At 37.3% G+C, this 25,473-nt stretch overlaps 3 protein-coding genes, 2 long non-coding RNA genes and 4 other non-coding genes across 22 annotated transcripts; 5 read left to right on the forward strand and 4 right to left on the reverse strand.

The window, feature by feature from the left end:
* Positions 1 to 25,284, reverse strand: ATP8A (ATPase phospholipid transporting 8A1). Of its 14 annotated transcripts, none has more exons than XM_018105514.3 (12): positions 24,861 to 25,241; positions 22,913 to 23,441; positions 9,136 to 9,262; positions 8,781 to 8,964; positions 8,550 to 8,710; positions 8,286 to 8,483; positions 6,858 to 8,229; positions 5,983 to 6,789; positions 5,329 to 5,582; positions 5,164 to 5,262; positions 642 to 724; positions 1 to 298 (listed from the first exon to the last, which is right to left on the reverse strand). In XM_018105514.3, the coding sequence occupies exons 1-12, from the start codon at positions 24,936 to 24,938 to the stop codon at positions 201 to 203; spliced, it is 3,990 nt and encodes a 1,329-aa protein (XP_017961003.1). In that variant the 5' UTR covers positions 24,939 to 25,241; the 3' UTR covers positions 1 to 200. The 14 variants fall into 14 exon arrangements, with proteins under 14 accessions (XP_017961003.1, XP_017961004.1, XP_030237938.1 ...); XM_018105515.3 differs by lacking the exon at positions 642 to 724 and adding an exon at positions 1,529 to 1,560; XM_089262279.1 differs by lacking the exons at positions 1 to 298; positions 642 to 724 and adding an exon at positions 1,959 to 3,415 and having other exon boundaries at positions 24,861 to 24,993; positions 25,149 to 25,284.
* Positions 9,455 to 10,144, reverse strand: LOC108654321 (protein D2). Its single transcript, XM_018105533.3, has one exon. The coding sequence runs from the start codon at positions 10,069 to 10,071 to the stop codon at positions 9,508 to 9,510; it is 564 nt and encodes a 187-aa protein (XP_017961022.1). The 5' UTR covers positions 10,072 to 10,144; the 3' UTR covers positions 9,455 to 9,507.
* On the reverse strand, positions 18,773 to 18,846 carry TRNAN-GUU (transfer RNA asparagine (anticodon GUU)). Its single transcript has one exon. It is a non-coding gene; the product is annotated as a tRNA-Asn (tRNA).
* On the reverse strand, positions 19,045 to 19,167 carry TRNAL-CAA (transfer RNA leucine (anticodon CAA)). The gene is made up of 2 exons: positions 19,130 to 19,167; positions 19,045 to 19,089 (listed from the first exon to the last, which is right to left on the reverse strand). It is a non-coding gene; the product is annotated as a tRNA-Leu (tRNA).
* LOC149091057 (uncharacterized) lies at positions 19,557 to 20,793 on the forward strand. Its single transcript, XR_016197141.1, has 2 exons — positions 19,557 to 20,496; positions 20,566 to 20,793. It is a non-coding gene; the product is annotated as an uncharacterized LOC149091057 (long non-coding RNA).
* On the forward strand, positions 19,584 to 19,657 carry TRNAI-AAU (transfer RNA isoleucine (anticodon AAU)). Its single transcript has one exon. It is a non-coding gene; the product is annotated as a tRNA-Ile (tRNA).
* Positions 21,402 to 22,304, forward strand: Ser8 (serine protease 8). The gene has a single exon (XM_018105529.3). It carries the CDS (start codon positions 21,436 to 21,438, stop codon positions 22,222 to 22,224), a length of 789 nt encoding a protein of 262 aa, XP_017961018.1. The 5' UTR covers positions 21,402 to 21,435; the 3' UTR covers positions 22,225 to 22,304.
* On the forward strand, positions 23,306 to 24,328 carry LOC149091058 (uncharacterized). The gene is made up of 2 exons (XR_016197142.1): positions 23,306 to 23,502; positions 24,130 to 24,328. It is a non-coding gene; the product is annotated as an uncharacterized LOC149091058 (long non-coding RNA).
* Positions 24,525 to 24,598, forward strand: TRNAI-AAU (transfer RNA isoleucine (anticodon AAU)). The gene has a single exon. It is a non-coding gene; the product is annotated as a tRNA-Ile (tRNA).
* Positions 25,285 to 25,473: the final 189 nt, after the last annotated feature.

Raw genomic sequence — 25,473 nt, forward strand, 5'->3', positions numbered from 1 at the left:
TTTTATTTCATTTCTTTTTTGTTTTGTTAATTTTCTCTTTTTATTTTTATTAATTACTCTAAAAGTTTTTATTCTTTGGCCCTTTTACACACAATAGCTGCTGTAAGTTTAAGGTGTTTCATAGCCATAAATACAATAGCTGCTGCATATATGTATGTATGCATACATATGTATATATACCGCTCTTCCGTTTCCGCTTTTCAATTGCCCTCTGGCTTGGGCAAATTCGTGTCATATGCCCGTATGACAATAGATTGCGGTACAGCACCGCCTTCCTCTTGCGAAAATGCATAGCCATCTGGTTGAAAAAGAAATGTATAAACATGTTATATAGATATATCAGATTGGTAATTAAATGTCATTCGTGTATGGGATGGGGAAAGGGTATTTTGTTTTTAATGAACGTGTGGATGAAGTGCACAAATAAATTCAAATATCATTTTTCTTTATGGACCGATTCACTACAGCTGATAACCATGGCTATATACACAGGTATATACTGCTATATACTAACTGTCTGTATATGTATATGTTAACTAGCCCATTTAAAAATGAAGTACTGCCCAAACCCTGTTTGGCCTGCACTAATAGCACGTCGGGGACATTCGTTGAATCTGATTCGGTATATGGTTTGTACTCACGCGATAATTCTAGTTCCGTTTCGACTCTTGTGTTGGCACGACGGGTGAAAACATTTCGTAGCAATCTCGCCGTTTCAGTAAATCTGTAGAATTAATTGTTTTTTTTTTCGGGGGATTGGATTTTTTATAATGGAATATATCACTTTTACTTTTTAATATATATTTTTTTGATTGAAACCAAACATAAAAGGTTTAAGAATTATTTTTGGGATTTTTTGTGGTTTAGCAAAAGTTATTAAATTTCTGCCTTTTCACCAATTTTTTTTTTTTTAAGGTACAACATTTATTCATTTTGAATTGTTAGCATCTACAGACAGTTAAAAAAAAAAAGAAAGGTGAGCGGCTGTTGGAGAGCAATAAAAATTTTTTATGGAGCATGCAAAATTTTTTAGGAAATAATTATGTTTCTTCAATATTACTTAACCAAGGAAGAAATATTTTTGAGAACAGAAACATGCAATGCGAAAGCAACCTTGAGATAGGTATATATTAGATATTTATTTGTATATTTTACAAAAAATCTGTGCTGTGTTTTTTTTTTTGTTTTTTTGGTTTTACTATTTGCCTAACACTATCTAGTAGATACTGACTAATTGCAAAAGTTGTTTTAGAGGCCTATTCGCATGAATGGATGTTTTGTGACTGTATATGATAAATGATTGAGGAGTTTGGATTTTAATGAAATATTATTTATACGAGGGTAGTCGGACAAGTTCGCAAACTCAAGTTAATTTGCAAAGCTTTCAAACGTTTTAAGAGGTTTTCCAATTTCCTTTGATTTCCCATTAAATTCGGCAACTTTTTGAACTACCCTCGCAATATGTGTACATTTATATATTTGATATTTTGTTAGTCTGAAATTTACATTTGTTTCATGTATTACTTACACCGAATAATAGATCCCAAGGCATACATAGTACTGCGCACATACACATACAAGCACACACACACAAGAAAATATATATATATAGTATATTGATGAAAATTTGTTTAAAATACATATTCATATAGACTGCATAGATTTTATTTTATATAATGCAAAATAAATAAATTGCTTTTTGTGAAAAATATAGAAAATAAATCAAGAATTGTGCAAAAGATTTCCAACATTTTGTTCTTCATTTTTGTTGTTGTTGTTTTAGTTATTTTTTTGGTTGGTATCAAATTTGGTGCCAAACTGTTTTGTTCTGTTAGTGGGACTCAAAAACATTGTAGGATATTTATTATTAGTAAATTGCATGCAAGTTGATGGAAAACTAAGACATCAGCTTCTATTTTGGTTTACATAAACATATATTTGACGTACACACATATATGTAAATAAATATATATTTTATTTAGTTGCTATTTAACATACGGACACAGGCTTGAAGACAGTTTAGAAATTTTGCGCTTTGTTAACTTTAGCTTTATTCGACTATACGATTTTTAATTGATTTTCTGATTGGAATATCTTTGGGTTTAATAAACAGTTATTAATTGCATAGGTAGGTTAGAGAGGATGGCATACAGATTTACTTAAGATACTAAAGTATATTTTAAAAACAATATATATATATGTATGTATATATTTTTAAATATTTCACAAATTAACAATATTGAAAAACAAATATGATTGCTCTAGTCGGCAGTGTTCGACTAGTAAATACCCTGAACCATTTGACGAGCTCCCAATGCAAAGAATCCTGGTTTTAGTTTAATATAGAAATGCATATAGAAGCTGTGCTTGATTTGTAGAATAAGATAAGTGTATTTAATTAAAGTAAATTTAACTCTCAATTATTATTAAGGAATATACTACAACAATTATATATTTAGACAGACAGACGCACAATTCTATCTTAGCTCGTTAGTTAGTACTAGTCAAAAATATATATATACTTTATAAAGTTAACCACATCTGTTACATTTAGCTATAGTAAAGCAATATACCCACTCTACTCATTGTCTAAGGGTTCAGGGCCTAACAACAACAATTGAGACTGGAATAGAATTGAGCTTAAATTAAATATCTTGTTAACTGTTTTACACTCAAGTTTTCTACTTCTTTTGTACATTCATTTAGACGTTGGTTTCGTTTTAGTTTATGGAATGCGTTCGTCTCATTCATTTCACTTTCTAGGTATGCGTGGTACAATTGACTTAAGATATGAACAACGTGTAATATGAAATAAAATTGCAACTCTATGAAAACATTGATTTAGCTAGAGTAATCAGTATCACAGTTGGATCAATTTTAAGACTTGCATCTGTACAGAGATGATCCTCTAAATATATGTATATGTATATATGTATATTTGTATGAATACTACAGTTTTCTTTATTATTGACTGACTGATTGATATATAATGGATATGGCTTGAAATGCCCTGAGCATATATATATATATATATACACACATAGATTTCTATCTATCAATTTGATGAGCACTTACTCTATAGCATTTATATAAATAATTTATTTCAATTGACGACATTTAAAACATAAATATTATATACATATGTATAGGGTATATAGCGACAATAGAACTTGCTCTCTTCGCAGCTCGCTTTAGCTACATGTGCAGAATCTCGCTGCCCTGCCAGCGGTGCCGACGTCTATGGTATTCCCGTTGCTGATTTATGGCATCCAGATCTTCATCGAAATCCAAATGCTCGACACGCAGACGACGACCGGAAAACTCTATGCTGTGTCCTGAATGGTAGTCGCGCATCCTGGCCTTCTCCTTTTTGGCGCTCGATCTCTTGTCCAAATCATGCTTAAAACGAATTTCCCTTTTTTGTTTTTTAATCGTAGTCGAACACAATTTTTGTGGATTTGGCATGAGGGAATTTGGGATTTGTTAACAATGAATATGGATAAATTGACAAATTTGTTACAGATCGAACATTGCGTAGGTATGGGTGTGGGTGTGTATGGATGTTGTGTGTGTTAATAGAGGATAGAGGATAGAGAGAATTACATTTGTTGTCTTTGCTTTTTCTTTTTTGTTTGTTTTTAATTTCAAATTTGATTGTTGCTAATAAGGTAAATAATATTACAATAGTTAACTCGATATATCTATAAATATTTGCAATTTTGCCCGCTAATAAACTTGAATTGTGTCTCGATTTACTTTGGATACAAGTTCACGCAATGTTAATAGAGATTGACAATTTTTTCTGTTGAAGTATTTTTGCTATCAAATCAGACAGGACGAAAGGAGAAAAGGTACACCTATTCTTAGTTGGGTAAGCTAAGGGGTAAACCCAAAGCTTATCAGCTCAGCTTTGGGAAGCTCTATATATCCAACATAATATATTTTCATGCATTGCATTCTAGCTAGAGATTTTTCATATATATAGGACAATACGCCCATTGGCACTGGGATATTTCGGAAAACTCTATATATTCCACACTTTGGAACTAGAATACATCAGAAAACTATTCATATTAAATAAATAAATCAATTTAAGATTATTCATAGCGTGAACGAGTATTATGCAGTCGATTGCAGCCGACTATAATATTCTCAGTTGTTTTATATATTTTTTTTAATGCATATTTTGCTACTAAATTAAAATACACACAATTTGAATTCATGACTAAATAAATACGTAATTTCAATTTCAAGCAATTTTCGCTACAATATATATACACATATAAATAAATATATTTATATATATGTTTATCCAATAATACAATAAATATGCAAATATGTTTTGTGTTTCTTCGTTACTAACAAGAAGCTACTTGTAGTTTAGTCGACTATTGAATACCCTGTGCTGTGTTGTTTCTTTGTGTACAAGAACTAATACTTAGTTATAGAAATATGATGGCTGTATACCCTGTAAACGGGTGCAAAAGGTGTTCTGACTAGAACAAATACTTGCTTCAATTTGAACATAAATTTGTTTTTACTTTGTGAAAAGTCAAAAAGAACTTTTATTGTATGTAAACCTGTTTGTTTTTCTGTTTCGTATATACATATATTAGATAAGTTTAGTTAGATCCAAACTTTCGTGTGGTTTGTTAAGTAAATCAATTATAGAACTTGCTAAAGAGTTAATTTGAATTTTGTTTAAACTAGGAGCTAAACAGTTAGACAATAGGTGACTACTAGATTAATTAAAGTGTGTAACTAATTAAATGCAAAATAAACTAACTGCTTAAGTAAAGGACGTATCACAAGGTGGTGCAAAATACAATACAAAAAACGAAACCAAAAATGCAAATATCAAGCACGGATCGAAACGAATTGCAAATTATATAGGCAACTGTATAGACGATCCCTGCTTAACAGGAAAATAAGAAAATAAGAACATAACTAACTCTACTTAAGATGCGCAACAATTCAAATTGAAAATGTAGTAGCTTTTTTTTTGGTATTTTTTTTTTTTTTTTTTAGTCTTTTGGCCAGATAAATAGTTTAACCAATTGTATAGGAAAATAAACCCAGAAATAATGCAAAATACATAGTGTAGATATATATGTATATATATAGAAGAGTTTGGCTCGCTCTGTCTTTTAATGGAATACTTACGAGGAGCGCGACTCTTCCATCACCTGCGAGGGATCATTGCGCTGTATCTCCTGCTCCCGCACAGCATCCGTCAGGGTTTTGAAAACGGTATTATGCACACTGAAAGCAAGTAAATATATATATTAAATACATATATAATAATTAATTATATATATTTAAACGTACAGCTTGCAGATGACATCGATCAGCAGACTGGCAATGGGCACTAGAACCAAAGCGAACCAAAACACAGGCGTCGACAGCAGCTGACTGTCCATTCCAGCGAAATTGCTCGCAAAGCTCAGCGATGGCCAGATATGACTATAGATAACCACAAACAAAAACCAGAGCAGTATCGAACCCCAAATGGCGGCATGCGTTAGCCAGGTCCACGAGCTGGTAATAAGGCCGGCCTTCAAACAAACTGTAACAATTACATACTGAAAAGAAAGAAAGATAGTTAGCAAATGTATATATATAGATCAATATAGATATGGATAAAGTGTCCTAACTCATTATACTGTATAGTTCGTTCTTAATTGTTTCGCAATGTCTACAAATAATAATAATATAATGATGATCTCTCTCTCACTCTCTCTCTCTCTCTCTCCCCCTCTCTCCCCCTCTCTCTCTCCCTCTCTCTCTCTCTCCCTCTCTCCCTCACTCTCTCTCTCTCTCTCTCTCTCCCTCTCTCCCTCTCTCTCTCTCTCTCTCTCTCTCTCTCTCTCTCTCTCTCTCTCTCTCTCTCTATCTCTGGCAAGTAGACTCGACTTCATTTACTTTTATCTTATCTTTTCTCCTCTCCCATCCAAACTCTTCTGTCATCCTGATGTAACTCACCGTGTAAACCATATTGCCAAGCAGCAGATAGTCGCTCGTTTTGCCGTCCGACCAAATGGATTCCGACTCGAAGGCGCACAGTGGCAGCCAGAAGAGAAACACCGAGTGCAGCAACGCATTGAAGATCCAAATCCAAAAGACGCGCACATTGAAGAGTTTCGCATTCTGCGAGGGTTTATAGAGCAGCGGGTACCTAAGCATTGTGTCTGCCGTACAGAACTTCTCAAACAGTCCAATTGCGAATGGGGGCATGGCCGTAAATACAACGTTGTAGAGGCCAATGGTCCAGCGTTCGAACAGAATTTGACCAGACCAGCCCGAGTAGAGGGCGAACCAGAGCTCAATCACATACAAGCACACATTTTTATAGAAACTGTAGAGGATCAGTTTGCTGATACGCGCATAATTCCAGGCGCCGTGGACGAGTATGAGGCGGCGCAAAAATCGAAACTGGGCTATTGAATAGTCAGAGGCGCAGGCCGCTTGCAGGCCCTCAACGCCCGATATGCCAATGCCCACGCTTGCCTTCTGAATCATAGCCACATCGTTGGCTCCATCGCCAATAGCCAAGGTCACGGCCTTGGTACTCTGGGTCACCATATCAACGACCTCGGCCTTTTGGATGGGTGAAACGCGGCAACAGATGACCACGCGACACATGAGGCAGAGCTCCTGGAAATCGCCACGCAGATCGCAGGTCAGGGCATACTTCAGGGTCTTGCCATCGATGACGAGCGCCACATTGGCATCCTTGGTCGAGGAGCTCTTGAACTCGCCCACATGCCGCAGCACAGCATCACGAGTGGCCTGCAAAGGAACGTTGAGATTAATAACAAATACAGTTAATAGCATAGCTAGTCGGATCTCTAACTTACATCCAAGCTGCCCTCATTAAGTATGAGGATGTCCATCGTGTTCGATATTAGCTTGCAGGAGTAGCCAATGTTAATGGCCGTCTCCTGCTTATCGCCTGTCAGCACCCAAATGTATATTCCAGCCTGGAGCAGAGCATCGATTGTTTCTGGCACGCCATCCTGTAGCTTATCCTCAATAGCCGTTGCGCCCAGCAGCCGCAAATTGGTCTCGATCAGATTGGACGAGTCCTCCAGCTTGCTCTCCCTGTACTGCAAGGCGATCGATGCCTTGTGATGTGTGTGAGTCCATTCCTCGTAGACCTCGGGATCGATATCCGCCACGGCCAGACAGAGTGTACGCAAACCTTCCGAGGCGAACTCCTCTAAATGCTGCAACGTGGCCTCACGATACGCTTGATCCCGCGGAGAGAGACGCTCGTATATGACCGAATCGGCTCCCTTGGTGAAGAGCTTTATTTTGCCCTCGGGCGTGCGTACAATGACCGACATACGTTTCCTTTGCGACGTGAACTCAAGGACATTCAGCACTTCGAAACGCATGCGCTTGCCCAATGCATTTATCTCCACATATTCGGGGGTGCGTGTGTCAAAAATGTAGCCAAACCTGCGAGCTCCATCGACCAAAGCTCGTTCGTCCGGACTTGCGGCATGGTATATAATGGTGCCATCCTCCTTCTTCTCTGGTATAACCGTATGGCACACAGATAACAAGACTAGAAACTCCTCAATATCCCTGGAGGACTCGTGCCTACGCAATATATTCTGCACCAGCTCCGATTCCTCGGGCGTGCGTTCCGTTTGATAAATGCGCTTGGCTATGGAGCATTTCTTGAACTCCATCACATTGCGGGTCAATGTGCCCGTCTTATCCGAGAATATGTACTTGATCAGGCCCAGCTCCTCGTTAAGATTCGATGTGCGCGCACTGGCTGGCATATTCGACTCCGCGTGGTACATCTCGATGTCATAGTTAATGAAGATCGCCTGCAGGAACCGCACCAGCTCCAGTGTCACTTGCAACGAGATGGGTATCAAATTGTTGTACAAAATAAAGAAGGTCAGCAGATTGTAGCCGAGGCTCAAGCTCTTGAAGTCTCCGATGCCCAGATACCAATCAGTTGGGGAATGTTTTTGCGTCCAAAACAAATTGCACAGCCCACTCGTTATGCAGAGTGAGATCAATATCATGAACAGCATCAAGATCTGTGTATTGGTCAGCTTATCAACAGTCGAACGCTTCAGCGGCGCCGACGTTGAGTTCTTCATCAGTTTCGTTTCATGTCCAGAGTAGATGACGACGCCAAATATCCAAGCCGTATTCCTGAGCATGGCGCCACGCTGCAGCACCTGATCGTTGCCCAATGGAACCGCACTGGAAAACGATTTGAATATGAAATTAAAGATCATGAACGGAACTGAATTACTTACGGTCTGCCAAACTCCTTGAGGACGCCATTGAACTCGTATAGCAGCCGATTCGGCAGCTCACACTCGATTTTGCCCTGCAATTGCGTCAAGTCTTTGGTGTCCAATAGCTTGGCCGTCGAGGGCATGCCTTGGCGAATCTTCAGGTTTGTCTCGCCATCCAGATTTGCAGTTTCAATGAAACACATACCCTGCGGTTCACTGCAAAGAAATCGACAGATAGTTCAGTATAAGATCATTTTTTCTCATATCCAACTGGCTACTCACCTAGACGATAGTAATATTAGGTCGGCAGGAAAGAATGTATCGATGACCACCTTTATAATATCACCAACTGTCAGCTCGGACCAGCGCACAGTGGTCCAAGTGCCATTTTCCAGCCGTTCAATCAGACGATGATTGATTTCGTTATCAGCGCGATGTCGTTTCTGTAAGGATATTAAATATTTATATGTTGTACATCATATATAAAATCGATAATCATATTTGATTACTTACCACATCCTCAATAATTTCCTTAATGGCGCTCACTGACAGTATAAATACGAGTGGCACCAGTGTGGTGTAGCGACCCGTTGGCGATACATCCGGAATTTGTTGTAATAATGCAATTAGCAGGAAAAATATATTGGAATATCGTCGAAATTGCTCAAAGAGAAACGACGGTATAAAGGTGAGGACACTGTGCAAATGGAAAATGGAAAAAGAGGCATTTATTAATCAATTAGTCTACCCCATACATCTATTTAGATCATATCTTATCAGAGTAAGCCATGACATTTAAATAGCTCATAGGCAAATGCTTGCGCACGGGCATTACTTCTGATAATCGATGCCCATTAGAACTACTCACTTATATTTAGCCGTTGATATTCGGTTATTGCAATATTTTGTTGGCTGCGGCCCATTCAGCGTTATGATGCGCTTATCGTCGTCAGTCGAGTCGTAACTGCCAAAGTTTGGTGGCTCTTCGTCATCATCTGTAAGAAAATAGGTTCGCAATTTAAACGAAAATTAGTATATAAATAATACTTGCTTAGTCTATCGTATTGATTATCAGGGGTCAATTGTTACATTTGATACAGTTTATCATTCAATCAATCATCAATGTTTACTGTAACAGAATCATCTATCAATCCCTACAACGATTTCTAGGTCAACGTTTCATATAAATCCGGTTTTTATTGTCACCTTTGCAAACACAGTAATAAAGTAATAAACAAACTCAATCCAAATCATTTTCAAAATTGGCAATGAAAAAATTGAGTGCTATGGGATTGCCTAGGGCATACTTTTTGGCAAATCGCCGGAGGCTGAAGCACGGCCTGCCCTCGATGGTATCCTGCGATATGCAAGTTTCGTCAAAGTCCAGTTCGCAGAGCTGCTTGAAGGCCACGAATACGTAACGATGTTGGCCCGTCTCTGGGGGCGGACGACTGCCCCTATAGTCCACCAGCTTCTGGCCAAGGGCCACATTGCAGCCGGGTATATTGCCGACGAGCCAATGCAGCCATTCGCGATAGATGGGCTTGGCACGGCTTGGTGCATCCGGATCGACCATGGCCAGCGTGTAGAACTTGCATGGATCGGACATCCAGCGAATGATGGGCTCTAATCGCACTTCATACGGCGTCAGATGGCAGCCAGGCGAGACTGAGACATCGCAACAATACGATACCTTGATGACATACTCGGGCCTGCAGGTGACGACGTCTGGTATGATCCTGTGCTTCTTCATCAGCATGCCCAGCTCAACGATCGGCGGAACTTCGGGGCAGGTGACGTACATTCTGAATTTGGAATTTTGTTAACGGATTATGAAGCTACATAGAACTAGCTTCATAAGGCTACTACACCTTAAGTATGTACATTTAAAATACAATAGAAGACTTCTATTTGGTGAGTAAAGTGAGGAAAATACACTTTTCCAGCTATATTCCGACATTTTATAAGAATTTGGTTATTAAAATTTAGTTGCCCGACCACAATACTCTATCTTAACTTGAAATCCCTTCTCTCCATTTGTATACCCTTTTGTTTATAATAGATCTCACGCTCAACTTACGACTCCAACGTATACGCAACGCCCTATAGACATTGCGAAAGTTCATTCTGCCCCAGCGTCTGCTGCACGGCCTGTACGATAGTCTGCGTCGTCGAATTGGACGTTTGGTCAGCTTTAGAATGCGATTCGAATCGTCGTTGAGGTCGCCAATCAGTTCCGTTGCGGCCGTCTCTATGGACTCCTGATCCGTTCCATCTGCCGCGTAGCGCTCCTCGATGCCCGAGCCGACCGCCTGAAAGGCGATGCTCTCCCTGCTGTTGTTTGACTTTCCTCTCAGTATGCCCTCCAGGTTGTACGTTTGGCAGGCTCTACTCGGCTCCCACTGCTGTTGATAAGCCACAAGTGGGCGTGGCCAATGGGCGTTGCAATAGCTTCACGAAGCCGGAGCCAGCGCTTGCGCTCTCGATTTCGGCCACATTTCGTCCAACTCGTTTCAACTTTGACATTTCGGCAACGACATGAATAATTTATACACATATATAGATACGATATGCTATATACATATATATACAAGCATATATCTTTATATATCTGGCACTAATCAGCAAGTAGCTTTAAGTCTGGACTGAATGTTGAGCAATATCTAGAAACACTTTTATCAAAGTGCGTCAAAAAGTGCGCATTATCGATTTGTCACACATTGAACGCAGCTGAGTGCCACGTGATGCACACGGTAGTAAACGACGTGGTGCCACAATTTGTTGCACTTGAATACCGCTTCACGGCTTAAACAAAAAGCACAACCAAAACTCTTGTCCAAAAACCCAAACTTTTCAACACATTTCGAATATTAACAACAAACAAATTGTTGCCCCAGTTTTTTCTTGTCTGTCGTCTTTTGCGTCTGTTTTGTTGTTTGTTGCGTGCTGCGTGTTGTTCGCTCTGGCAGCTTGACTGTCCGACTGAATACAAGGCGAGAGAGCGAGCCTCGTTGCCGCTGCCACTGGGTGGCGTTCCCAAACTTCAGCTGCTCTGCCGCTCGAATTGGCCCAGGTGGGCCATAATGAGCAAATTTCGCCAGGCACTCAGGCAAACCGAAAGCAGAGCGAGCGGCAAATGCAGGGGAAAGGGGTGAGGGCTCAAACAGCGGCGGTGGCAGAGGCAGAGAGGGAGACGGAGACGAAGACGGCGGCATCGGCAGAGACGTAATGGCGATTTCAACGCTCTGATTTGTGTCCTTTGGGCAGTGTGTCGCAGGCCCATTGAAATATGGCTTATGCTAAGCGCGAACATCAATAGAGAAAGCCCATATATGATGTATACGTGGGGTATACCAGAGAGACAGCCACCTTATATATCTAAGCAACGAATGGCTTAACATAAACCAATATCATTTATAAGAAATATAAAATATAATACTATACATCATATTCAAACTTCTAAGTTTAGGAATCAATTATATATAAATAATATTTTAATATAAGGAATTGCACAATTCAATTATAAATTCTAGGGCAAGTCTTAGAACTAATTTTATATTATAACTATATACTATGTTTATACCATATATATAATATTTATTGTATATATAAACTACACTATACTTGGTATATATTCTAGTATATACTATATCCAAATTGAAATTCAACGCAGCTTTTACAGGATATCTCGCTAAATGAGCACCTTAATTTGAAATTCATTTTATATTTGGATACCTAACTAAAGTAACTTCCCTTGAGTGCATTTCACAACCGCAAGGGAACAATAACGATTTACAGTCAAATGGGCCGGCCCCATAAATGTAAGTATTCGAATTGCAGTGGTCATATAACACATATTAGCTAAATAATGATACATATATACTCATATAGATGTACACACATTGGTTGATTGGCTAAAATGTTCCTTGAGCTTCAAGATAAGATTGTGAGAAGCACAAATTGGCTTGTAAACAGTGCTGATATATAGACAGCTATACAAGCATATAAATATTTTTGTATTGACTTATAGCATGTATATATATGGAGTATATATACTCATGATCTGCATGATCAGCTAGGATGCTCTGCCTCTTAGTTATCTTGATGATAACAATTATAAACTTTTCAGACTACCCTAGCATATAAACGTGATATATAAGATATAACATGCATCAAATGTCAGTTGCCTGTAAGATAAACAGATTGCTCTTCTCTCTCGCTCTTTAAGATAAGATTACAAACTAGAATAAATAAAGCTTGATGTATGTACATAAACGAATACAGTGATTCAGAAAATGCTCGAGATTAACTTAAATACAATTTAGATATAAGAAATCACTTCACTGTTGCCTTAGATCAGAGATCTCAATGATTTGCTGACTTCATCAATTATCAAATATCTAGCTAAAAGTCCGATTAAAATAATAAGTATATAAGTGATATATGAACTATGATAAATGATATGTGAGATATTAAATAAGATGGGTGAGATTCGGGTATACGGTTATCGTAATAGTAATAGTCAAAGAAATAAACACCTTTGCACTTGGGCTTCCTCCGGCAAAATTTCTCCGTGATTAACCGCTTGGTTTTCTCCAAGCATGCTTTGCATTTATGCTGTTGCCGCGGCAGTTGCCGTGGAGGAATGGGGCCGTCCACGTCGGAGGCACTGTCGCCGCTGCTGGTCACATAGTTGATCGTGTAGGAGTCGGCCCCGCTCGTATTTGTGGCGGCAGCCGGTGCAAAACTTGTGGGTCCTGTGGTAGCCGTATGCCTCAAGGCTTCGCCTCTCAGCCGGCGCAGGCGTCTCTGGCACCACGATTGGAATCTCTCCGGCACCGTTGCCCAGGCCGGAGGCAGCTGAAATCTGTTGGAACCGGAGCCGGAATTGTAGGCGGGATTGACTCTCGTAGAGCAGCTAGCTGGATCCGTTTGTGATGCACTATCGGTTGACTTGTGATTGCCATTGGTATTATTTGAATTTGGATTCGGATTCGGATGATTATTCCTATTGGGATCTGTCATGCTGACATGATTCTTCAATTATATATCACTGTATAGTTCTTTGTGTTTGAAACCAATTTGGATTATACTATTGATTTACGCTTCAATTCGATTCGATTCGACATTTTGAGTAGCCTCTCGGAGCTGCCTTCAATTAATTCGTTTTATTCACGTTCCCAACTAATTATTCACACATCGGATATTGATTTTATGAATGGAAACTCATTAGACAAGATAAGGAGAAGGAGAGCCAGGCAGGCAACGCCTAACCATGTCAACGACCTTCTATTAAATATTACAAGGAAATAAAAAGCAAACACACACACTCGCACACCCACACACATCATTGTTCACCTGTCTCCCTGTCATTCACAAATCATAAGTAAACACCTTAATTTGCGTGTGTCCACACCAGGCATGTGGATAGACCAGTGAAATGTGTTGCTTCGCGTTAGGCATTGTCCTTTTGCGTGTGCACCTTGACAACAGTAAACACTCAAAGTACACAAATACTCGGGTATAATTAAGCGCATTCAAAGTTACGCCAGCTTTAACTGAATAGCTTTTTAAATGTCAGGCTTTTGGGCAAAATCAGCTGCAACAGCCAAGTTCAATGGAATACTCTCTTTTTTTATGGGAATCAAATAATCGTTTAGCTTTACCAACTGTTTTTACTCTATATAATAGAACATTTGGTGCTTATGAAAATTAAAATACTATAGAAATTGTTCAGTTCTTGATTGTTCATAAAACAAATACTTGATTATGACTTCATAGCTAAAGCTTATATACATAATCAAATATATATCATATACATATTTATGAGTGTATAATGAGAGGTCGGCTATAAAGTTTCTACGATTTTTAACTTGGATATCAACGTTAGACTTTTCTTGTTCCAGAAAACAAAGAGACCCAGGAAATGACGAAGTTAAGCTACCATTAAGGTTATAAAGAGGGCAACGTAAAATGAACAAAAAAACACTTCATCACAACTCTATAAATTCCGTTACTTTTTGAACAAACCTCGTATGGTTTCTTACTCAAATATGAATCATATTTACATATATATTTAGAATATATACAGCACAAATATAAACAAGTTACTTTAGCAAAATATATGTGGGTATGATCTCATGGGAGTTAGAGTTATTGCTTAAAAGATTTCATATAAACAGAAAACTGTGCGGCTGAAACCTCAGTATTCTTACAATTATAATGAAATTTAATTAATTTTATCTCTAAATCACATTATGCTTTAAGTATTATTCACTAGAACCAAACTTTAGTTTAACGAAAATTATAATTGTTATAAATGTTTTTTAATATAAAAACTAAAACCATAGTTTAAGTTTAAATAAAGTCTGTGTAAATATATTCAAAAATGTCAAACTTAAAAAAATAAACAAGTTTTTCGCACACTTTGAAATACACTTTCTCAGCCGTGATTCATAAAAACAACTTTCACAGTCGGAATCTACAAAACCAAATGCTTTCAAAGACTCTCATGACCCAATGCCATTGCCAAAAACTCTGATGTCCAGTGTACTATATATACTCTATAAGGAAAAAGTTTGCCTTTCGGTTTTAGTCTTTCGGTTTCGTGTGCTAAATTACAAAGAATACATCAATAGCAGAGTAGCTAAGCGTTTCGCCCTAACTTGATTCTATTCCCTCTCGAAAATTGATCATAAATATTAAAGCAGGCGCTCAACGTCGTGGATTTCTGTAATTACATGACGACATTTCTCCTAGACGAAGGCTAATTGTTAAGGTATGTATATACATACCCACATACCGTAAACCTACAGAAACTAAAAACAATTACAAGTAATTTTGTTAACTTGAAAGGAAATCCAAAAATAACAAAATATTCATACATATATGGTATATAGAGCTCTATCCAGACAGCAGACCACAACGTATAGACAGAGAAAATAAAATTGGCTTTGTGTTTTTATTCAGTTTCTATAAATAACAGCATAAAATAATATATGTATATTTTGGATTCATTCCAAACATTTTTACTTGTGAATTCTATTTGCCATATACAAAACCAAAACAAAAACAAAAACAATGCAAACAACCAAAATATGCATTTAAAATTCTCGTCTCTAATCTCATTTACAAGTAGCTAATTTCAACTTCAATAACTTTTGATGTTTTTTTTTTTAACGAAACTTAAACAATCCAAAATACTTTCAAGTTGACTCACTCAATCAGTTAACGCTAAATGACATATTTCTCAGCAGCTCAGCTCACTGTGTATATACGCCTATATAGTATATCGTATATATACTATATATCTAGCACAGTTAACACATCTGTGTACCTGTACAGTCAGCACTTGTGCAAACACAACAACAAAGGCTAGCCTATGACAACATTCACATGTAAATGCATGTTGCTCGCAGTTCACAATGAACCAGTTCTCAAATGAATCACTTTATTTACTTATCCATATTATCACTGAACTGGTTGAACAAACTCATATGTAAATACAAGTTGACAAATCATAATGAGCAGGCCTATGAAGAAGTTCAGAAATGAATCATTTTTAGTTCAGATTGAAATTCATATAGTGACAATTCAAGATATGATAATATTGCAGATTGAAAATATTAGAACAAGTGCCTGAGTTAAATCAAATAATTTACTTATGCAAGATATGTGGAAAGAGCTTGCTTTAGTTAGTGAACTAGTTCATGAACTGTACTTCTTGCAAATATCTATATTAACAATTAAAATTATTATTAAATTGCTTTTATTTATATTTCAGCCATTTAACACAAGTTCTTTATGAATTGTTTATGATAATGGGGTTTACTAGATCCTTCTCATTGTAAATTGTATATTTATATTTTGCGAATGAATCACAGTAATTTATTTCAGCAATTTACTGCATCTTCCGAACAGTTAAATTGAACTCTTATGTAAATATTCACCTGAAATTGATATTGCTTCGGTACAGTTGTCAAATGTATATAATAAAATATATTATATATCCTATACTATATGCATAGCCAATCAAGAAATGAAGCGTAACTCGGAATGCCTTTATATGGTAAGCCAATAGCAGTTTTTAAAGGTTTTCAAATAGCGACACTTTAGGTATATAAAGCGTATTGCTCCACATTTTAAAATGAAATAATTTGCATTTACCTAAAAGTGTGTAAGTATGACAAGGTCCCTAAATATACATATGTACATATGTACTATATATGTAGGTCTATGTATGAGTACCTCAATAACAACAACAACAATCGAATACAAAGTAATTGTAAAAAACGAATCAATACGAAATTATTGTATAGTCCAACGAACAATAATTGTCCAGCTGGCCAAAGGCGGCCACGCTATTTGCACAGTGGACGGAAATGACCTATCGAAAATCGTATTGAATATATTTGTCCTATAATATATTGAAATATCATTAAAATTTGGAATATATAGACAAATAGAGCAGAAAATCAGGTTAAAAACAATTAAAGTTATGCAAAATTGTACAAGATATGATTAACAAGATCTGGTAAAGTATCCTGTATAAGATCTACAATATCTAGAGAACAGTTTACAGATCACGCCTGTCAGGCCTTACAAATTGTAAATGAAATAAAATAAATTATAAATTAAATCAACTATAAAGTGGAATGTAAAAGTACCAAATAAAAATTTTAGATTTAAAATTTCTTGAAGTAGATCTGCAAGATTAGAAGATTAATAAACCTAATTTATGTTTTAAAAATAAATTTAATTGGAAATACTTTCGTTTGCTTACATAAAAATGTAACGAAAATGTATTATATTTATATTTGATTTTGGCCCATTTGTATAATATAAAAATAATGACGTTTTATTTATTTTTGTATTTATTTTGAAATTTGTACGTAACCGATGTATAAATAAAACGAAAAACATATATGTATGTATTTTCAAAATATATGACTTTGGCAAGCATTAAATATGTATAGTAAGAAAAAAAAAAAAAAACAAGCAAGTCTATTATATATTTCTAAATATATTCCATGACAATATTTACTTTTTACATTTATTAATTGCACTTAATTAAATTCCTGCTTTATTTTGACAAGTTTTACCTTCTGAGCGTAATTTGTGTTTACTTTCTGCATAATAGATATTAAACATATTTTATTAATAAAAACTGCGCGAAATAAATTTCACTTCTTTCAACATCAATAAAATATCAACTGAAATGTGCTGGCAGAAGGTTTGCAATAATGAAAACTGCATGAAAAACGAAAACAATGAAAAACAAAATAAATAATTTACAAATTGAGATTGAAAGCGAAAAACTTGATAAAAAGGGGGATGCAATATTATTTAAAACAGAGTCCGAAAAAATAACAAAACACGAGGAAACTAGTTTGAACAACATTTGTGTACACACACGAACACAAACACCCTTGTGTATGCGTGTGTGTGTGTGTGAGAAAAAATACAATTACAATAATGCAACAATGGCAAAGAAATAACCGCGAGAAATACTAAACACAATAAAAAAATCAAGACAATTGCCGTTGACAAATGAGAGCGAGAGCGAGAGCAGGTGAGCGCCACACACACACGGAGAGAGAGTATAAGGTGTTGAACAGAATAAAGTAGAATTAATAGAGAGGCGCCAGCCCACACCATCTTAGTTATAGTATGTAAACACACATGTATTAAGCAAGCATGCATATACATACATATATGTATGTGTCTATTGAATCAACATTAGATTGGTCATGGATTTAACTCATTTAAGTAGACTAACGCACACGCACACGCACACTTTGAAATACATATAAGACGTGGCGCATAAGAAACCACCGTTAAGCCGCAATTACTGAATAAGTTAGCGAATACTATTGCAGATGTGCATATTGTGTATGGGATGTGTGAATAACTGTTGTCGCTAACATCTATTAGCCACCTTTTCTGTTTTCGGGTTTTCAATGACTTCACTGGGCGTTGAAATAAATATGTCTAAAGACGGATATGCTTCCGGGCATTGTTCCACAACAAAATGCTATTCCAAATATGCACTTCCACAAAAGCGATGTTATAGTCACAAAAATTTATCGCAATGAGTTTTTATTAGCGACTCAGTCGATCCACGTAGTTCGCGCATGTGGGTTTCGAAAGCAACTGAACAAAAGCCGCCAGCGACTAGCTTATGCGTGCGTGAGAGAGAATATTCACATATGCATGTGTTGAAGAGCACTAAAACATAGCAGATGTTACCACCTGAACTCTAATTTCACCACTAACAAAAGTGGCGCAAAAATATCAGCCTAACGAACCCACCACATTAAATGTGGTGCATTTCAAATTTATTGTTTGCTGCTGTTATTCGACTGTAAAGCTAAAATCATACTCTAATTTGTTTATCAATATTTTTAAATATTGTGTTTGGCTCAGCCATTTTACAGAGTATATGTATTTGCAAAGGATATATTTATATAAAATAAAAATAAATATTATTTGCAAAAAATTGAACTCGCCCCCGGGTGGACTCGAACCACCAACCTTTCGGTTAACAGCCGAACGCGCTAACCGATTGCGCCACGGAGGCACTTGTTGAACTCACAGACACAATATTATTTAGTACATGTGCTAAGTAATACACAGGCTTATAAGCACTGCATTATTTTAAAGTATTTTACTTAAATATTTCATAAGTTCTGTAAATATAATATTTTATATAAATCGTTTTCGTAAAACATCTTTATTTTATTTATTTATTTAAAATAAAATAATTCCAAAAAGATTTTGTCAGAAGTGGGATTCGAACCCACGCCCTCAGAGAGGACCAGAACGCTCATACGAAACCTCTGTACAGAGGCAAGATTTCTAATCTTGAGTCTGGCGCCTTAGACCGCTCGGCCATCCTGACACTTGGTTGCGATATGTCTCAAACCAAACTTATACGGTGGAAGCAAATGTAACAGGACTGAAATTTCTGCACATTTAAAAGCTTGCTTTAGACACAAATAAATTATGCTTGCTATTTGTATCAAATGTATACTATTTATACAATATATGTACTGTGCTTTATATCTTATTTATTTTTTTTTATATTATTCATTTTTTAATTTAATATAAAAGAAATATATCATTATTATTAAATACAGTACACATTTGTTTTAACAATTTAGTATGAAACATTGATTTGTTTATATTATAATTATATGTATTAATTATGTACATACATGATTTTATTTTTTGTGCAGCTGCGACAAAAATGAGATAAGGCTCTTACTTATATGTGCTGAATTAGTTATATGGTAACATTGACGAGAAACACGCATCGGCCCATTAGCTCAGTTGGTTAGAGCGTCGTGCTAATAACGCGAAGGTCGCGGGTTCGATCCCCTCATGGGCCAACTGCTTTTTTTTTTTTAATTTTTCCACAACCTTTTCAAGGTATCTGAAGGAGTGTATGGAACAGTTTTTTATTGCTCGCAAATGTACTGAGAATAAAGAGAGACAGGAGGACGACACACACGCCACACAGGGTAAGCAATTTTCATTGATTTTTAAAGCAACGCTAATCCCCAGGAAACCGAGTCGTTAAGACTACGGAAAGATATTATATGCTGGACATGAAACAATTTAGAATGAAATGCTTTCATCGCAATAAGTGGAAAATGTCAACGTATCCTCAGGCACAATCACAACCTAGTTACACACATTAGGATATACCGCCCCAACCCCCATATGGATGATGTCATTGCGAAGTAAAGTAAGAGCAATCCAAGTAAATGCGCTTATGCTGAGACATTTGATGATCTCAGAGCTGGACTGGGCCAAGTGCCATTTAATTTCTTATCTATCAAAGATGGCGAAGCCTAAAAGCTAATGGTTTTAATTAACTTTTAACTCAAGGTGTGACTACGTATACAAATATGTACACATTTTTTCCTCTCATAGTAACCAGTTGAGTTTTGATTGTTAAATTAAAAGTCCTTGTTCATTTATATATTTTTAAGACACAACGAAAATGAATATAACCGCAGTGGAATCGGATAGGCATATCAGCCTGAAGTCCATACTGATGTTCAAGGATGCGACTAAGCACGAAATCAAAGGAAACGGATCAAAGAGAACTAAAAAACAAGTTTCTTTCAATCGATTTATCGACTATCATATTTATACAGAGAATTCAGATATGCAAGAAATGCAGTCCTCCTATCTTGATGAAGACTATAATGATGATGATTGGGTAGCTCTAAATTGGACCTTTTTTATCTCATCTATTTTCAATTTGAATCCATAATCAATTTACTTGCAGGGCCTGAGTGATGAGCAACTAAGTGAAATGTCCATGGACAGTAAAGCAAACTCGTAAAGTTCACAAAAATATTTTTTATCTATGTATTTGATATGCCTGGCTTACGTAATATACGGTAGTAACCAAACAGGCGATAAACCATGGCCGGAAGCTGAAAACGTTTTAATGGAAGCGACGTGACAGTCGACGGGTGTCTCAATAATAAACTATCATTCTCAGGCTCTAAAAGTTTTGTTTGCAATAACTTTATGGACTTACTTAGATATTGATTGGTATTTTAAAATGTAATGGATAGATAATGACTCAGGGAGCTCTTACTACTATATATGTAAATCGTAGACACAGCTTGATAGTGCTCCCTAACTTAAAATCAAATTATATGATATTCATCTTAGGATAAACCATATATGTAGTCTCACCTATGAATATTGTGCGATCCATAGTCCTGCAGCAAACTTTTCATGTGCTTACACAATAGATATATATTCAGACTATATATAGACTATATATATGTATATATACATATATATCAGTTATATATCTTCGTTTTGGATCTGTATTTAAAATAAGATATGGCTCTATATAAATAAAGAGTCTAATGTGATTTGATGTTGAGTGTGAGAGGAACCACTTGGAAATATTATGTAATTCTCTCCAGCTTCTTGTATTTTGTTAAGCTTTACAAAATTCGAAGTGTAATAGGATGAAAGCATGTCAATTTGGATTTTATGCCATATAGCAACAAAAGCTAAGAAATGAACAAATACAGAAGTAACATCTAATGAGACCATGTAATGCAATTAGAACCGATTTTCTCTACGAGTGTATATAAGGCGGATCGTGAACCAAGAGTGGAACACACGGATCAGAATGTTTGTGAAGATTTCAATAATAGTAGTGCTCACTTCTCTGCCCGCCTTGGCCCTTGTCCCTGTAGACCCTTGGGGACCAATACCACCAAAAATAGATCGACGCGTTGTGGGTGGCTCTCCGGCTATATTTGGGGCGTATCCTTGGCAAATTTCGCTGCAGCTCAATGGCCGTCACTTCTGTGGCGGCAGCCTAATTGAACCAGATCTGGTTTTAACCGCTGCCCACTGCTTGCTCGGGAATGAAAACAATGTAGACGAACTGGAAATCAGAGCTGGCACCCTTATGAAATCCTCTGGCGGAAGTACTGCCGCCGTCAAGAGCATTAAGATGCACCCCAAATACAATAACACTCTGAAAACGTATGATGTAGCTTTGCTCAGACTCAAGTCGAAGCTAGAGTTAAGCAACTCCATCAAAACGATTAAGCTGGCCAGTAGCACGCCTAAACATGGAGCCCCTGCCATTGTCTCCGGCTGGGGCGTTACCAGCTTCCAGGGAAATCGCCCTAACAATATGCTCTATATCAACACCTTCATTGTGGGTCGTGAGCAATGCGCCAGTCCCCAATATAGATATGGCGCCAAAATCAAGGAAACTATGATCTGTGCCGCCACTCCCAATAAGGACGCCTGCCAGGGCGACTCTGGAGGACCCCTTGTATCTGACGATGTGCTGGTTGGCGTTGTTTCGTGGGGCACAAATTGCGCCAAGCCCGAATATCCGGGCATCTACGCTGATGTGGCATTGCTACGCGATTGGATCATCGAAACGGCGAAAACAATATAGCGTAAACAAAGCTGATTCTAGATAAACTAATGAAATACATATTCAATACTTAAGTGGTCAACCCGTTCTGGGTTCGCTTACGTCCTCTTAGCTGGATCAAATTGTAAACAAGTGGTCTTTGAGTTTGGCTTTTAGGTTATAACTTTATTTCAGACTGAATGAGAGAGCGCTTTGAAAACGGTGTTGTATAATGCGCCACCGAATCGATTGTAAATTCTCATTCAAGTGAACAAATTATTTTGAGTCGAAAATAGTTCGATACTCGGATTATTTCCACCCACAATAAATTTACATAGTGTATCCTGATGAATATAAAAATGCGACATTATAGTTCATGAGCTGGAGGATATTCTCTTATTCAACAACTCTCTTAATCATATATTCACGTTCTTTCTTGGTAGTTCTTAGCAAAACTGTTCTATTTCAGTTGATTTTTCATTTCTTAAACTTAACTTACTTTCATATCAAGGCATGCATTTGAGTCACATTCAATTGATTCATTTCGCTTGATGTGAATATGTATGCTTTAGTCATAGCCCAAAAGATGCAGAAATAATTGTTTGATTGATTTTACGCGGATATGTTTGAAGGGAGATTTTTCTCCCAGATAAAAAACAAACTCTATCAATTCCGAGCTGTATAAAAAGCATTACAACTAATCCAAGCTCCATAGATAACGCTCACTCACCTTCGTATTCCTTGCGTTTACGGCGTAGGAATGAAGTGGTCATGCGTATTCCGCGTGCCGCATTGGACAGGATGGAGGCGCGGGAGTCCTTGCGATTACGGGACGATCTGTGTCGCGAGCCACCGGGCTCTGCCGGCGGCTGACAGGAGGAGAGTGTGCCAGCCAAGGAGCTGGACTGCGGCGTGATAGGCGTGTTGGGCGTGTCGGAGTCAATGAATCCTAAATTGCTATTGGCACTGTTCAGATGAATGCTCGTATGGCTGAGCACGGGCAGCTTGCCGCTCAACGAGGCAGCCAGCTGCTCATCGAGGCCGTTGCTCGTCTCCTGCGTCTGCAGATGCTCCAACGACTCGAAGTCTCTGTTGATAGCTGGCGGCATGGAATGTCGAAACCAGGACTCCTGGCGATGCAGTGAAGCGCGTTGCTGTCGCCGTCGCTGGCTGGGATTGCAGCTGGCTGTGGTATTGGTCCTGCTTAGCTCCACGGAAATGCTGGGCGAGTTCTTCGCTTGCAGCTCCAAGCTCTGGCGCTGATAACAGCCAGACATATTCGTTAGAGTCTAGGGCTTAGAAAGCCAAGGCACTTAGTAGGTATATATTTGTATGCGTGTGTGTGTATAGCGTATAGATCAAGGCACCTCTTAAAGCAGTTAGCTATGATATATATGTATATTTATTTAATTAGAGCATATTCACAGTTATATAAGGTCTTTAACCCAAGCCCAAGTCCAAGCCTTGAACTCAGAGCGCTAAGGACATGTCTCTGAGAACCTAAACAACTGACAGCCATCCACAACTTGGGCTGTCTAATATTTCTACTTGTTTCGTCTCTCTAACCATTACAAGTTGTACATCAAAAATTTATAGCACTTAAAACACACATAGTTATTTGGCTGTCACGCATATGCAGTTCTCGCTGACAGCAACCATACTATACAATTTATATATACAATATCTATACCATATATATCGTAGTATATATGCATCAACAATCAGATTTGTTGATTTTCCTAAAGGCACAAATTTGCATTAGCTATGCAGCTGCTAAGTTTTCATCACGTAAATGCACAGGTTTTCAATTATCGCACAATTAAGTACATTCATTAATTATAGTTAAGGCCAATTAGCGAGTTCAGAATATAAACGCGTATCTATATCTACATAACTTCAGATGCGCTGTTGTGATTTTCGCCCAAATAACTTTTTTTTTTGTTGTAGCCTTGCCGCCGTACCACAAAATGCGTGTCCATAACGTGCGAGAGCCGAAAGCCAACTGCCAAAGCAAAGTCAAGCCAAGTGAAACGAAGCTAAACTAAGCGCAACAAAAAGGACATTCAGTAAAATGTCCTTCGTTGTCTACGAACGAAAGCCGAAGTGAAAGTGGTTAACTACAGCAAAGCCGAAGCCGAAACTGAAGGTAAGCAAACTATGATTTAGAAAATCAAAACAAACTCAAGCTAAATATTTTATGATATAAAAAGAATTAAATAATGCATATTTATTGATTTCCATTGCATGTTAAGTCGATAAATGCTAACTAAACATTTTCGTTCATTTGAACAAACGCTAAGCATTCATAACATATACAACATTTAGACAGACAACGGCAACATGGCCCATTAGCTCAGCTGGTTAGAGCGTCGTGCTAATAACGCGAAGGTCGCGGGTTCGATCCCCCCATGGGCCAAATGCAATTTTTTAAATTTATTTTTTAAAAACATTTTTAGAAGCCAAACTAAACAGTAAACTACATACACACATGCCTATCTTTTACATAGCACATGACGCCCACTCAATCTTATCAATAATGTAGCAGTTGCTAGGAAATTGAAAACATTTCTTCTAAATAGAATCATTATTCCAATCTAACTTATGATTCACGTTAAAATTGACTTTGTATGCCTGTTTACTTACGTGATTACGAATACGTATTGCTAATGTTTACTTACGTATTTGCAAGAGGCCGGTAGATTCGGGGCGTGAACGACGACGATTTTGCCTTGGTGCAGTTGTTTGTGCGTCGGCATCTTCTTCTTGTAGGTGGTAACGGGACACCATGTGAGTATATGCGGGGCTTCAGATCTGCGCAGATATTTGAGCAACTGGTGTGAACGAGCACCAACAAAATATAGCACTCACAAACAGGCGCGAAGGAAAATATGAATAATAAACTGCACTGGGTCTTTAGCACTAATGCATGTTTAGCTATAGGTATTATCTACCACACAAACACACACATCTTGCTGTTGTTTAATATTTGTTGATAAGCGAAAACCAAGCAAATAAAAACAACCACACGCTTTCAACCGTGGGACGCGAAATCATACTGATTAATAAACAGCGTTAATAACAGAATGTTATTATACAGTGGACTGCCGTTATGCTCTGCAAAGCCATTGGACAGCTTACTAACTTGTAATCGAATTATTTACGCGAACTATTTGAACGATCGAATTTGTATATTTTTTCCAGTTCTAATTTCAAAACATAAAAATAAAACACTGTTTACCTTTTTAATAGATGACAGCGGTCAGCTGTTTATAATATTATTGATTCAGTTAC

The sequence above is a fragment of the Drosophila navojoa genome, chromosome 5, assembly GCF_054131105.1.
Source record: "Drosophila navojoa isolate 15081-1374.11 chromosome 5, UAZ_NAV_1.0, whole genome shotgun sequence".
NCBI lineage: Eukaryota > Metazoa > Arthropoda > Insecta > Diptera > Drosophilidae > Drosophila > Drosophila navojoa.

Excerpts from the sequence above, each read along its gene's own strand:
- ATP8A (XM_089262279.1), bottom strand. The coding sequence starts at position 24,938 with ATGCCGACGCACAAACAACTGCACCAAGGCAAAATCGTCGTCGTTCAC. Across the intron at positions 8,965-9,135 it reads ATATCAACGGCTAAATATAA|TGTCCTCACCTTTATACCGT; the intron begins GTGAGTAGTTCT and ends CCATTTGCACAG. Across the intron at positions 6,790-6,857 it reads TTAATGAGGGCAGCTTGGAT|GCCACTCGTGATGCTGTGCT; the intron begins GTAAGTTAGAGA and ends GTTCCTTTGCAG.
- Ser8 (XM_018105529.3), top strand. The coding sequence starts at position 21,436 with ATGTTTGTGAAGATTTCAATAATAGTAGTGCTCACTTCTCTGCCCGCC.
- LOC108654321 (XM_018105533.3), bottom strand. The coding sequence starts at position 10,071 with ATGTACGTCACCTGCCCCGAAGTTCCGCCGATCGTTGAGCTGGGCATG.